The following is a 12286-nucleotide window of genomic DNA, read 5'->3' as shown; positions in this document are numbered from 1 at the left end:
CGGGGAGGAGACTTCTGATCCATGGCAGGAGACTTCTGATCCGGGGGAGGAGACTTCTGATTCTGGGGAGGAAACTTCAGATCTGGGGGGTGGAGACTTCTGGTCTGGGGGAGGAGACTTCTGATCCAGGGAAGGAGACTTCTGATCCAGGAGAGGAGACTTCTGATTTGGGGGAGGAGACTTCTGATCCTGGGGAGGAAACTTCTGATCTGGGGAGCGGAGACCTCTGGTCTGGGGAAGGAGACTTCTGATCTGGGGGAGGAGACTTCTGTTATGGGGAGGAGACTTCTGATCCAGGGGAGGAGACTTCTGATCCAGGAGAGGAGACTTCTGATCCGGGGGAGTAGACTTCTGATCCGGGGGCGGAGACTTCTGATCCGGGGGCGGAGACTTCTGATCCGGGGGGCGGAGACTTCTGGTCCGGGGGAGACTTCTGCTCCGGGGGAGGAGACTTCTGCTCCGTGGGAGGAGAGTTCTGATCCGAGGGAGGAGACTTCTGATCCGAGGGAGGAGACTTCTGATCGGGGGGAGGAGACTTCTGATTGGGGGGAGGAGACTTCTGATCGGGGGGAGGAGACTTCTGATCGGGGGCGGATACTTCTGGTCCGGGGGTGGAGACTTCAGATCCGGGGGGACGGAGACTTCTGATCCGGGGGGACGGAGACTTCTGATCCGGGGGGACGGAGACTTCAGATCCGGGGGGACGGAGACTTCTGATCCGGGGGGACGGAGACTTCTGATCCAGGAGAGGAGACTTCTGATCCAGGAGAGGAGACTTCTGATCTGGAGGGCGGAGACTTCTGATCTGGAGGGCGGAGACTTCTGCTCTGGAGGGCGGAGACTTCTGCTCTGGAGGGCGGAGACTTCTGCTCTGGAGGGCGGAGACTTCTGCTCTGGGGGAGGAGACTTCTGCTCTGGGGGAGGAGACTTCTGCTCTGGGGGAGGAGACTTCAGTATCGGGGGGGGGTGGAGACTTCAGATCCAAGGGGACGGAGACTTCTGATCCGGGCCATTTGAGGGGTTTAGGAATTACATGTCGTCCTATCATCACCTTCCTTCAGTAAAAGACACGATCGGTCAGATTTTCATCATCAATAATGAAATGTCACCATTCCCGCGAGAGGAGGGAGACTTTTCATGACAACCGTACTTATAGAAAGTTGTGAATGTCCGCCTCCTCATCCTCCGAATGTTTGGTGAGCCGAGGGATCTCCGCCTCCCCGGGACAGGGGCCGTGGGATCTCCTCCTCCCCAGGACAGGGGCCGTGGGATCTCCTCCCCTGGACAGGGGCCGTGGGACCTCCTCCTCCCCGGGACAGGGGCCGTGGGATCTCCTCCTCCCCTGGACAGGGGCCGTGGGACCTCCTCCTCCCCTGGACAGGAGCCGTGGGATCTCCTCCTCCCCGGGACAGGAGCCGTGGGATCTCCTCCTCCCCGGGACAGGAGCCGTGGGATCTCCTCCTCCCCGGGACAGGAGCCGTGGGATCTCCTCCTCCCCGGGACAGGAGCCGTGGGATCTCCTCCTCCCCGGGACAGGAGCCGTGGGATCTCCTCCTCCCCTGGACAGGAGCCGTGGGACCTCCTCCTCCCCGGGACAGGAGCCGTGGGACCTCCTCCTCCCCGGGACAGGAGCCGTGGGATCTCCTCCTCCCCTGGACAGGAGCCGTGGGACCTCCTCCTCCCCGGGACAGGAGCCGTGGGACCTCCTCCTCCCCTGGACAGGAGCCGTGGGACCTCCTCCTCCCCGGGACAGGGGCCGTGGGCTTTCCTCCTCCCCGGGACAGGGGCCGTGGGATCGTCTCCTCCCAGGGGCAGGAGCCGTGGGATCTCCTCCTCCCCGGAACAGGAGCCGTGGGATCTCCTCCTCCCCGGAACAGGAGCCGTGGGATCTCCTCCTCCCCTGGACAGGAGCCGTGGGATCTCCTACCCCAGGACAGGAACTTCCCATCGTGTACTCTAATGTCCGTCTGGTAGGTTCTCCTGGAAGGACTCACCCTACTCTCATCTCTTTCAGATCCAGCAGAGAAGACAAGAATTGGAACAATCTCTGGGGGTCCGAAACACATAATTCCAGAACCGCTCGTCCCAGCATCCGAGTCCTTTGTGGCCTTCACTCCTGACCGACCCACAAAGGACAAGTTCTACCAACGTCCCGGTGCTGCCTCGTCCTGGGCTCTGCATGCCTCTGTCCCATCTCGTTCCACCACGTTCCTCCCAGGAGACATCCTTACCCGTACAATGCCGGAGCCGACCGAGACGTGCCGATGCATGTTCCAGACGTGCCGATACATGTTCCAGACGTGCCGATACATGTTCCAGACGTGCCGATACATGTTCTAGACGTCCGATTCATGTTCCAGACGTGCCGATACATGTTCCAGACGTCCGATTCATGTTCCAGACGTGCCGATACATGTTCCAGACGTCCGATTCATGTTCCAGACGTCCGATTCATGTTCCAGACGTGCCGATACATCTTCCAGACGTCCGATTCATGTTCCAGACATGTTATTGACCATTGTGTGAAGGGTCTGGACTCTCGGCACCGAGCCCACGCTGCATCTGGACTGAACCAAAGTGGGAGCCGCGAGGGAGGGACGTTTCTGGTCAGGATCCTCCAGGCAGGTTACCCCTCTAGGCAGGTTTCCCCCTCCCGGCAGGCTACCCCCTCCTGGCAGGTTTCCCCCTCCGGGCAGGATACCCCTCCTGGAAGGTTACCCCCCCCTGGCAGGTTTCCCCCTCTGGGCAGGTTACCCCTCTAGGCAGGTTTCCCCCTCCCGGCAGGCTACCCCCTCCTGGAAGGTTACCCCCCCCTGGCAGATTACCCCTCCAGGCAGGTTTCCCCATCCGGGCAGGATACCCCCTCCTGCCAGGATACCCCCTCCCGCCAGGATACCCCCTCCCGCCAGGATACCCCCTCCCGCCAGGATACCCCCTCCTGCCAGGATACCCCCCCTGGCAGATTACCCTCTTCAGTATTATTTTTGTATACAGGGACAGCAGTTTGATGTCTCCCCCACAGAGCTGACAGATGAGGGTCTCCATCATGGGGGGCGTCACGTCTTCTGCATCACAAAACATTTCATTCACTTTTTACTTTTGTATTAAAAAAAATACAATTTCCCAAATAAACCCCACCCACCGATAACCGGGGGGAAGATTTCCCAAATAAACCCCGCCCACCGATAACCGGGGGAAGATTTCCCAAATAAACCCCACCCACCGATAACCGGGGGAAGATTTCCCAAATAAACCCCGCCCACCGATAACCGGGGGAAGAGTTCCCAAATAAACCCCGCCCACCGATAACCGGGGGAAGAGTTCCCAAATAAACCCCGCCCACCGATAACCGGGGGAAGAGTTCCCAAATAAACCCCGCCCACCGATAACCGGGGGAAGAGTTCCCAAATAAACCCCGCCCACCGATAACCGGGGGAAGATTTCCCAAATAAACCCCGCCCACCGATAACCGGGGGAAGATTTCCCGAATACACCCCGCCCACCGATAACCGGGGGAAGATTTCCCGAATACACCCCGCCCACCGATAACCCGGGGGAATATTTCCCAAATAAACCCCGCCCACCGATAACCGGGGGAAGATTTCCCGAATACACCCCGCCCACCGATAACCGGGGGAAGATTTCCCGAATACACCCCGCCCACCGATAACCGGGGGAAGATTTCCCGAATACACCCCGCCCACCGATAACCGGGGGAAGATTTCCCAAATAAACCCCGCCCACCGATAACCGGGGGAAGATTTCCCAAATAAACCCCGCCCACCGATAACCGGGGGAAGATTTCCCGAATACACCCCGCCCACCGATAACCGGGGGAAGATTTCCCAAATACACCCCGCCCACCGATAACCGGGGGGAAGATTTCCCGAATACACCCCGCCCACCGATAACCGGGGGAAGATTTCCCGAATACACCCCGCCCACAGATAACCGGGGGAAGATTTCCCGAATACACCCCGCCCACCGATAACCCGGGGGAAGATTTCCCAAATAAACCCCGCCCACCGATAACCGGGGGAAGATTTCCCGAATACACCCCGCCCACCGATAACCGGGGGAAGATTTCCCGAATACACCCCGCCCACCGATAACCGGGGGAAGATTTCCCAAATAAACCCCGCCCACCGATAACCGGGGGAAGATTTCCCAAATACACCCCGCCCACCGATAACCGGGGGAAGATTTCCCAAATACACCCCGCCCACCGATAACCGGGGGAAGAGTTTCCAAATAAACCCCGCCCCCCGATAACCGGGGTGGGATCCTGATAGAGAAGACCTGTCTGCCGTGTCACCGGATGTCATATGTTAGAGGATCCCGTGTCACCGGATGTCATATGTTAGAGGATCCCGTGTCACCGGATGTCATATGTTAGAGGATCCCGTGTCACCGGATGTCATATGTTAGAGGATCCCGTGTCACCGGATGTCATATGTTAGAGGATCCCGTGTCACCGGATGTCATATGTTAGAGGATCCCGTGTCACCGGATGTCATATGTTAGAGGATCCCGTGTCACCGGATGTCATATGTTAGAGGATCCCGTGTCACCGGATGTCATATGTTAGAGGATCCCGTGTCACCGGATGTCATATGTTAGAGGATCCCGTGTCACCGGATGTCATATGTTAGAGGATCCCGTGTCACCGGATGTCATATGTTAGAGGATCCCGTGTCACCGGATGTCATATGTTAGAGGATCCCGTGTCACCGGATGTCATATGTTAGAGGATCCCGTGTCACCGGATGTCATATGTTAGAGGATCCCGTGTCACCGGATGTCATATGTTAGAGGATCCCGTGTCACCGGATGTCATATGTTAGAGGATCCCGTGTCACCGGATGTCATATGTTAGAGGATCCCGTGTCACCGGATGTCATATGTTAGAGGATCCCGTGTCACCGGATGTCATATGTTAGAGGATCCCGTGTCACCGGATGTCATATGTTCAGAATGGCCCAAAGATCTTATCCAGACCCAAAACCTTCCACCTGAGTCACCCCTCCCCCACCAGCATAGAGACCCAAATGGTGTAATCCAGACCAAAAAGCTCCTTCATAGTCACCCCCCCTTCTGCTCCAGCCCCCATCACCCCCTTCTGTTCCAGCCCCCATCACCCCCTTCTGTTCCAGCCCCCTTCTGCCACTGCCCCCATCACCCTCTTGTGCCCCAGCCCCATCTGCCCCCTTCTGTTCCAGACCCCTTCTGCCCCCTTCTGTTCCAGCCCCCATCACCCTCTTCTGCCCCAACCCCCATCACCCTCTTCCGCCCCAACCCCCATCACCCTCTTCTGCCCCAGCCCCCATCACCCCCTCTTCTGCCCCAGCCCCCATCACCCCCCCCCTTCTGCCCCAGCCCCCATCACCCCCCCTTCTGCCCCAGCCCCCATCACCCCCCCCTCTTCTCCAGCCCCCTTCTGTTCCAGCCCCCATCACCCTCTTCTGCCCAGCCCCCATCACCCTCTTCTGCCCCAGCCCCCATCACCCTCTTCTGCCCCAGCCCCCATCACCCTCTTCTGCCCCAGCCCCCATCACCCCCTTCTGTTCCAGCCCTGTTCTGCCCCAGCCCCCATCATCCTCTTCTGCCCCAGCCCCCATCACCCCCTTCTGTTCCTGCCCCCATCACCCCCTTCTGTTCCAGCCCCCTTTTGCCCCAGCCCCCATCACCCTCTTCTGCCCCAGCCCCCATCACCCTCTTCTGCCCCAGCCTTCACCTGCCCCCTTCTGTTCCAGCCCCCATCTGCCCCCTTCTGTTTCAGCCCCCATCACCCCCTTTTGCCCCAGCCCCCATCACCCTCTTCTGCCCCAGCCCCCATCACCCTCTTCTGCCCCAGCCCCCATCACCCTCTTCTGCTCCAGCCCCCATTACCCCTTCTGCCCCAGCCCCCATCACCTCCTTCTGTTCCAGCCCCCATCACCCCCTCCTGCCCCAGCCCCCATCACCCTCTTCTGCTCCAGCCCCCATCACCCCTTCTGCCCCAGCCCCCATCACCCTCTTCTGCTTCAGCCCCCATCACCCCCCCCCCCCCTTCTTTCCCATCCCCCATCACCCCCCCCTTCTGCCCTGCCCCCATCACCCTCTTCTGCTTCAGCCCCTATCACCCCTTCTGCCCCAGCCCTCATCACCCTCTTCTGCTCCAGCCCCCATCACCCTCTTCTGCCCCAGCCCCCATCACCCTCTTCTGCCCCAGCCCCCATCACCCTCTTCTGCCCCAGCCCCCATCACCCTCTTCTGCCCCAGCCCCCATCACCCCTTCTGCCCAGCCCCCATCACCCTCTTCTGCCCCAACCCCCATCACCCTCTTCTCTCCCAGCCCCCATCACCCTCTTCTGCCCCAGCCCCCATCACCCTCTTCTGCCCCAACCCCCATCACCCTCTTCTGCCCCAGCCCCCATCACCCTCTTCTCTCCCAGCCCCCATCACCCTCTTCTGCCCCAGCCCCCATCACCCTCTTCTGCCCCAGCCCCCATCACCCTCTTCTGCCCCAGCCCCCATCACCCCCCTGGCATACAGATCCAAACGATGTAATCCCAAGCTCAAAAGCTCTGCTTGAGCCATGAATTTACCCCCCCCCCCCGCTCCTGCCCCAAAGGGCGAGCGTATTCCACGTCTTTGTCTTTTCATATTGAAAACGATTGGGTCTCCCGGCCATGTGGGCGAGTGGTCAGCACTGGGGGGTTGGTGGGGCTGTTAGTTCGTACTGTGCAGGTAGATAGAAGTGCTCATCACTGTACCGGTGTAGCTGCTCTGTGTGGTGTGTAGAGTCACCAAGTGACATGAAATAAACGCATTTCTACCAACGTGTCCGACTCGCTTGTATGAGAGGCGGGGCCCTGGGGGGCCCATACAGGCAGCGGCCTAGGGAGACACTCATCACCACGAACTGGGAAGGTCCAGCCAAGGCCCAGTCATGAGGCTTCGTCCTGTTAGTAGAGTCAGCCAATGGGGGAAGGGAGGGGCAACATGAGACACTCGGCCTGGAAGGGAGGGAATAATCCAGCCGCCATGATTGGAGGAAGGGAGGGAATAATCCAGCCGCCATGATTGGGAGAAGGGAGGGAATAATCCAGCCGCCATGATTGGGGGAAGGGAGGGAATAATCCAGCCGCCATGATTGGGGGAAGGGAGGGAATAATCCAGCCGCCATGATTGGGGGAAGGGAGGGGCAACATGAGACACTCGGCCTGGAAGGGAGGGAATAATCCAGCCGCCATGATTGGAGGAAGGGAGGGAATAATCCAGCCGCCATGATTGGGGGAAGGGAGGGGCAACATGAGACACTCGGCCTGGAAGGGAGGGAATAATCCAGCCGCCATGATTGGAGGACGGGAAGGAATAATCCAGCCGCCATGATTGGGGGAAGGGAGGGGCAACATGAGACACTCGGCCTGGAAGGGAGGGAATAATCCAGCCGCCATGATTGGGGGAAGGGAGGGAATAATCCAGCCGCCATGATTGGGGGAAGGGAGGGAATAATCCAGCCACCATGATTGGGGGAAGGGAGGGAATAATCCAGCCACCATGATTGGGGGAAGGGAGGGGCAGCATGAGACACTCGGCCTGGAAGGGAGGGAATAATCCAGCCACCATGATTGGAGGACGGGAAGGAATAATCCAGCCGCCATGATTGGGGGAAGGGAGGGGCAACATGAGACACTCGGCCTGGAAGGGAGGGAATAATCCAGCCGCCATGATTGGAGAAAGGGAGGGAATAATCCAGCCACCAAGATTGGGGGAAAGGAAGGAATAATCCAGCCCCCATGATTGGGGGAAGGGAGGGGCAACATGAGACACTCGGCCTGGAAGCGAGGGAATAATCCAGCCACCATGTTTGGGGGAAGGGAAGGAATAATAAATCCAGCCGCCATGATTGGAGGAAGGGAAGGAATAATCCAGCCGCCATGATTGGGGGAAGGGAAGGAATAATAAATCCAGCCACCATGATTGGGGGAAGGGAAGGAATAATAAATCCAGCCGCCATGATTGGAGGAAGGGAAGGAATAATAAATCCAGCCGCCATGACTGGAGGAAGGGAAGGAATAATAAATCCAGCCGCCATGATTGGAGGAAATGTCCGTCTGTAGCTGAATATCAAACCGCGAGCACGCCAGTCTGACGTAACCCTCATTCACACTAAACAGCCACCCATGGTGGAAGGAAAGAAAATCCTTGGATTCCCCCATCAACACGGTCCATGTTGATGGTGGAATCCCACCCGCTGTGCTATTGTGATCTGCTGGTGGGGAGCCTTCCCTGCCGGCAGAACCCAATGATTGCCACTAGCATCTATAGCCGCCGGTAGTAATCACGTAAAGGGTCCAGCAGGCTGATTGCACTGAAGTCGATGGATTATCTTCAGATCTTGGCCACTCCCTGCTGAACCAGCTGAGATTCGCTCCATCTATGGCCGGCTTTAGGCGCCATTGTTTTTGTTGGTGTCCTAGAAGAATCGACATCTTCCCTCCTCTGAGAGAAACCGATTTCCTACTTCAGGTACATTGAATATACCGCTGCCTTCAGGAGACTGGCGGCTAAGGAAACCATAGATGATGCAAAAGATTCTCTTGATTCCCCTCATCAACACAGTCATTGCTGATGAATCCCTCCCACAGCGCCGGAGGGGAGCCTTCCCTGCCACCAGAACACAATGATCACTGCTGATGGTTACCAGTAGCGATCACACGCAAAAAATCCATCAGGCTGGTTAATTGATGGATTGACTTCTGTACAACCAGCCTGCCCATAGATGTATTAAATCTTGGCCATTCCCTGCTGAACCACTTGAGATTCGCTCCATCCTTGGCCGGCTTTGGATGCCATCTTTTGGTGGTGTCCTAGGAGAAAGGACATCTTCAGTCTAGCCAGAGGTGCTCACTTTGCAGCTTTCTGGGTCAGCTGACCCTCGACGGTGCTGTGGGGAAGAAGTGGTAGTTAGCCGCACTGTGCCCATGTGGTGGAACCATGTCCCTGAAGACTCCTCAATGGGAATGTCCACCGAGAGGGTGAAGGCTGTTTGGATGGGACATGACCTCTGTTTATTACCTATACACATTGCATGTTTGGTGAGGACCACAAGACATCTTTGGAGCTCTGCTGTAGTCAGGGGGTCTACGCTTTATGGGGGGAGACAGGTGTGAGCTTCTACTGTGCTCCAATCAGCCCCCTACCTCTGGCCTTGACACATTAGGGTCACCAGCCACTGACAGGAAGGGGAACTGCATCATTTTTAAAATTGTCCTATTGTCTCTGGATGGGCCTATGTTTGGGTTGTCACACCGCGCATGGATGTGCCTTTACCCAGCGTGGGGGTAGACATCTCAGCCTTCCCACCATCTCAGCCTTCCCACCATCTCAGCCTTCCCACCATCTCAGCCTTCCCACCATCTCAGCCTTCCCACCATCTCCTCAGCTGCACCACCATCACAATCTTCCCAGATGATTCCCTGAGCTCCATGCTGCCTTACAGCAACAAGCAGAGGCGTAGCTTGAAGCTGGTGGGTCCAGATGGAAAAGTTGACTTGGGAGCCCCCAACTACCACCTGCAGCTTCCACTACGAGCCAAGATACACCAAGTGGCTAAAGAGTTCATTCAGATCTTTACATAATGTGGTGGAACAGTTCTGCCTGGGCTTCCTCACGCGGAGCGATGCGGAGTAGTCTCAGCCAATGGTCCCCCTTTCCGGCAAGTCTTCCAGCGCTCTGCCAAGGCGAGTATTAGAGCTCAAAGACAATCCTTCCCGGATATCCCAAACCACGAGTTGGAACTTCATGTAGGGTGAATGAATGAATGTCCGGACTTCGTGTAGGGGGAATGAATGACCGTCCAAACTTCGTGTTGGGGGAATGAATGAACGTCTGAACTTCGTGTAGGGGGAATGAATGTTGGAACTTTGTGTAGGGTGAATGAATGAATGTCCAAACTTCGTGTAGGGGGAATGAATGAACGTCCGAACTTCGTGTAGGGGGAATGAATGAACGTCCGAACTTCGTGTAGGGGGAATGAATGAACGTCCGAACTTCGTGTAGGGGGAATGAATGAACGTCCGGACTTCGTGTAGGGGGAATGAATGAACGTCCGAACTTCGTGTAGGGTGAATGAATGAACGTTCAAACTTCGTGTAGGGTGAATGAATGCTTTATTGAACACAGCTCAGTTTATACAGTACATGCTGGCAGTGATCCCCGCCCCCTCCACCCCCACCAGTCTGGCACCTGGTTCCCCACCCACACCCAAAACTCTACAACACAATACAGCAGCAATCAGCACAGTATGAAAAATAAGTGAAAGGCTACAAATCCCCATTACCCAAGCAAACTGCAGAATGTCTGTCTACATAACAGCTTTACCGAGGGGAGAACGGGAAGGCCACTTACCGAGGGGAGAACGGGGAGACCGCTTACCGAGGGGAGAACGGGAAGGCCGCTTACCGAGGGGAGAACGGGGAGACAACTTACCGAGGGGAGAACGGGAAGACCACTTACCGAGGGGAGAACGGGGAGACAACTTACCGTGGGGAGAACGGGAAGGCCACTTACCGAGGGGAGAACGGGAAGACCACTTACCGAGGGGAGAACGGGAAGACCGCTTACCGAGGGGAGAACGGGAAAACCGCTTACCGAGGGGAGAACGGGAAGGCCGCTTACCATGGGGAGAACGGGAAAACCGCTTACCGAGGGGAGAACGGGAAGGCCGCTTACCATGGGGGGGAGAGCGGGAAGACCGCTTACCGGGGGGAAAATGGGAAGGCCGCTTACCATGGGGGGGGGAGAATGGGAAGACCGCTTACCGAGGGGAGAACGGGGAGACCACTTACCGAGGGTAGAACGGGAAGGCCGCTTACCGTGGGGAGGACGGGAAGGCCGCTTACCGAGGGGAGGACGGGAAGGCCGCTTACTGAGGGGAGAACGGGAAGTCCGCTTACCGAGGGGAGAACGGGAAGGCCGCTTACCGTGGGGAGAACGGGAAGATCGCTTACCAGGGGGAGAACAGGAAGACCGCTTACCGAGGGGAGAAAGGGAAGGCCGCTTACCGGTGGGAGAACGGGAAGGCCGCTTACCAAGAGGAGAACGGGAAGGCCGCTTACCGTGGGGAGAACGGGAAGGCCGCTTACCGAGGGGAGAACGGGAGGGCCGCTTACCGAGGGGAGAACGGGAGGGCCGCTTACTGAGGGGAGAACTGGGAGACCGCTTACCGAGGGGAGAACGGGGAGATCACTTACCGAGGGGAGGACGGGAAGACCGCTTACCAAAGGGAGAACGGGGAGACCATTTACCGAGGGGAGGACGGGAAGACCGCTTACCGAGGGGAGAACGGGAAGACCGCTTACCGAGGGGAGAACGGGAAGACCGCTTACCAAGGGGATAAAACCGGAACAGAAAGGGCAAAATGTGATCACACAGGGACAGTTCGTCACAAAGCTCCCACGTTGTGTAACACCCGCCAGACTCGGCGAGATCTTCAAACGGGTCCACTTGGGGCTGGTCGGTTCAGAGGGTTACTTCTCCAACTCGGCTTACTGGGACAACCCATCCGCGTTGGTGTTTTGCTTCCCCGGTCAGTACTGGATTGTAAAGTAGGGTTGGAGGGCCAAGCTCCGCAGCAGACGACCATTGTCCCCGGAGACCCGGTTTAGCCATACCAGGGGGTTATGATCGGTGAGTACGGTGAAGGAGCGCCCGTACAGGTAGGGCTGCAATTTCTTGAGGGCCCATACCAAGGCAAGACACTCTTTCTCTACAGCAGCGTAGGCCACCTCCCAGGGTAACAACTTTCTACTTAGGTAGGCCACTGGATGGTCGTTCCCGTCGTCCCCGGTTTGGCTCAGAACAGCACCCAATCCAAAGGTGGAGGCATCGGCGTGAACACAAAACCGTTTGGAAGGGTCAGGAGCAGCCAAAACAGGAGCATGGATCAGATCATGTTTGAGCTTTTGGAAAGCCGTTTCACACTCTGGGGACCACACAACCTGTCGGGGCCGATTCTTCCGGGTCAGATCCGTTAGGGGTTTAGCAATGGCGCTGTAGTTGGGGATGAATTTACGGTAGTACCCCGCAGTGCCTAGGAAGGCAAGGACCTGGGTCTTGGTTTGGGGAGTGGGCCAATTTGCTACCGCTTCCACCTTTGCCGGTGCAAGTCGTTGCTTCCCACATCCTACCCGATGTCCTAGATATTGGACCTCGGACACCTCAACATGGAATTTGTCAGGTCGGATGGTCAGCCCTGCTTGCCCAATGCGATCAAGCACTTCCCGGAGGTGATCCTCCC

The 12286-nt window shown here is 57.5% G+C and overlaps 2 protein-coding genes across 4 annotated transcripts in view; both read left to right on the top strand.

Moving 5' to 3' along the window:
- The window catches only part of LOC149427521 (SWI/SNF-related matrix-associated actin-dependent regulator of chromatin subfamily D member 3), a 39804-nt gene extending 35598 nt beyond the window's left edge, over window positions 1-4206 (top strand). For all 3 annotated transcript variants that reach the window (XM_089667944.1, XM_089667945.1, XM_089667942.1), the window contains one exon: window positions 2015-4206. In XM_089667944.1, the coding sequence (XP_089524070.1) occupies window positions 2015-2068 (54 nt within the window). In that variant the 3' untranslated portion in view covers window positions 2069-4206. The remainder of the gene's footprint in view (window positions 1-2014) is intronic.
- Window positions 4207-4357: 151 nt separating this feature from the next.
- LOC149427520 (uncharacterized) lies at window positions 4358-6821 on the top strand. Its single transcript, XM_089667941.1, has one exon. It carries the CDS (start codon window positions 4895-4897, stop codon window positions 6572-6574), a length of 1680 nt encoding a protein of 559 aa, XP_089524067.1. The 5' UTR covers window positions 4358-4894; the 3' UTR covers window positions 6575-6821.
- The last annotated feature ends 5465 nt before the right edge of the window (window positions 6822-12286 follow it).

Source organism: Staurois parvus, unplaced genomic scaffold (genome assembly GCF_062004578.1).
Source record: "Staurois parvus isolate SC_StPar_1 unplaced genomic scaffold, SC_StPar_1.0 ptg003688l, whole genome shotgun sequence".
In the NCBI taxonomy this organism is placed as follows: Eukaryota; Metazoa; Chordata; class Amphibia; order Anura; family Ranidae; genus Staurois; species Staurois parvus.
Note: the sequence above shows the minus strand (reverse complement) of the source record. Positions and strands in the feature narration are given on the sequence as shown.

Coding starts and splice junctions, on each gene's coding strand:
- LOC149427520 (XM_089667941.1), top strand. CDS start 4,895: ATGTCATATGTTAGAGGATCCCGTGTCACCGGATGTCATATGTTAGAG.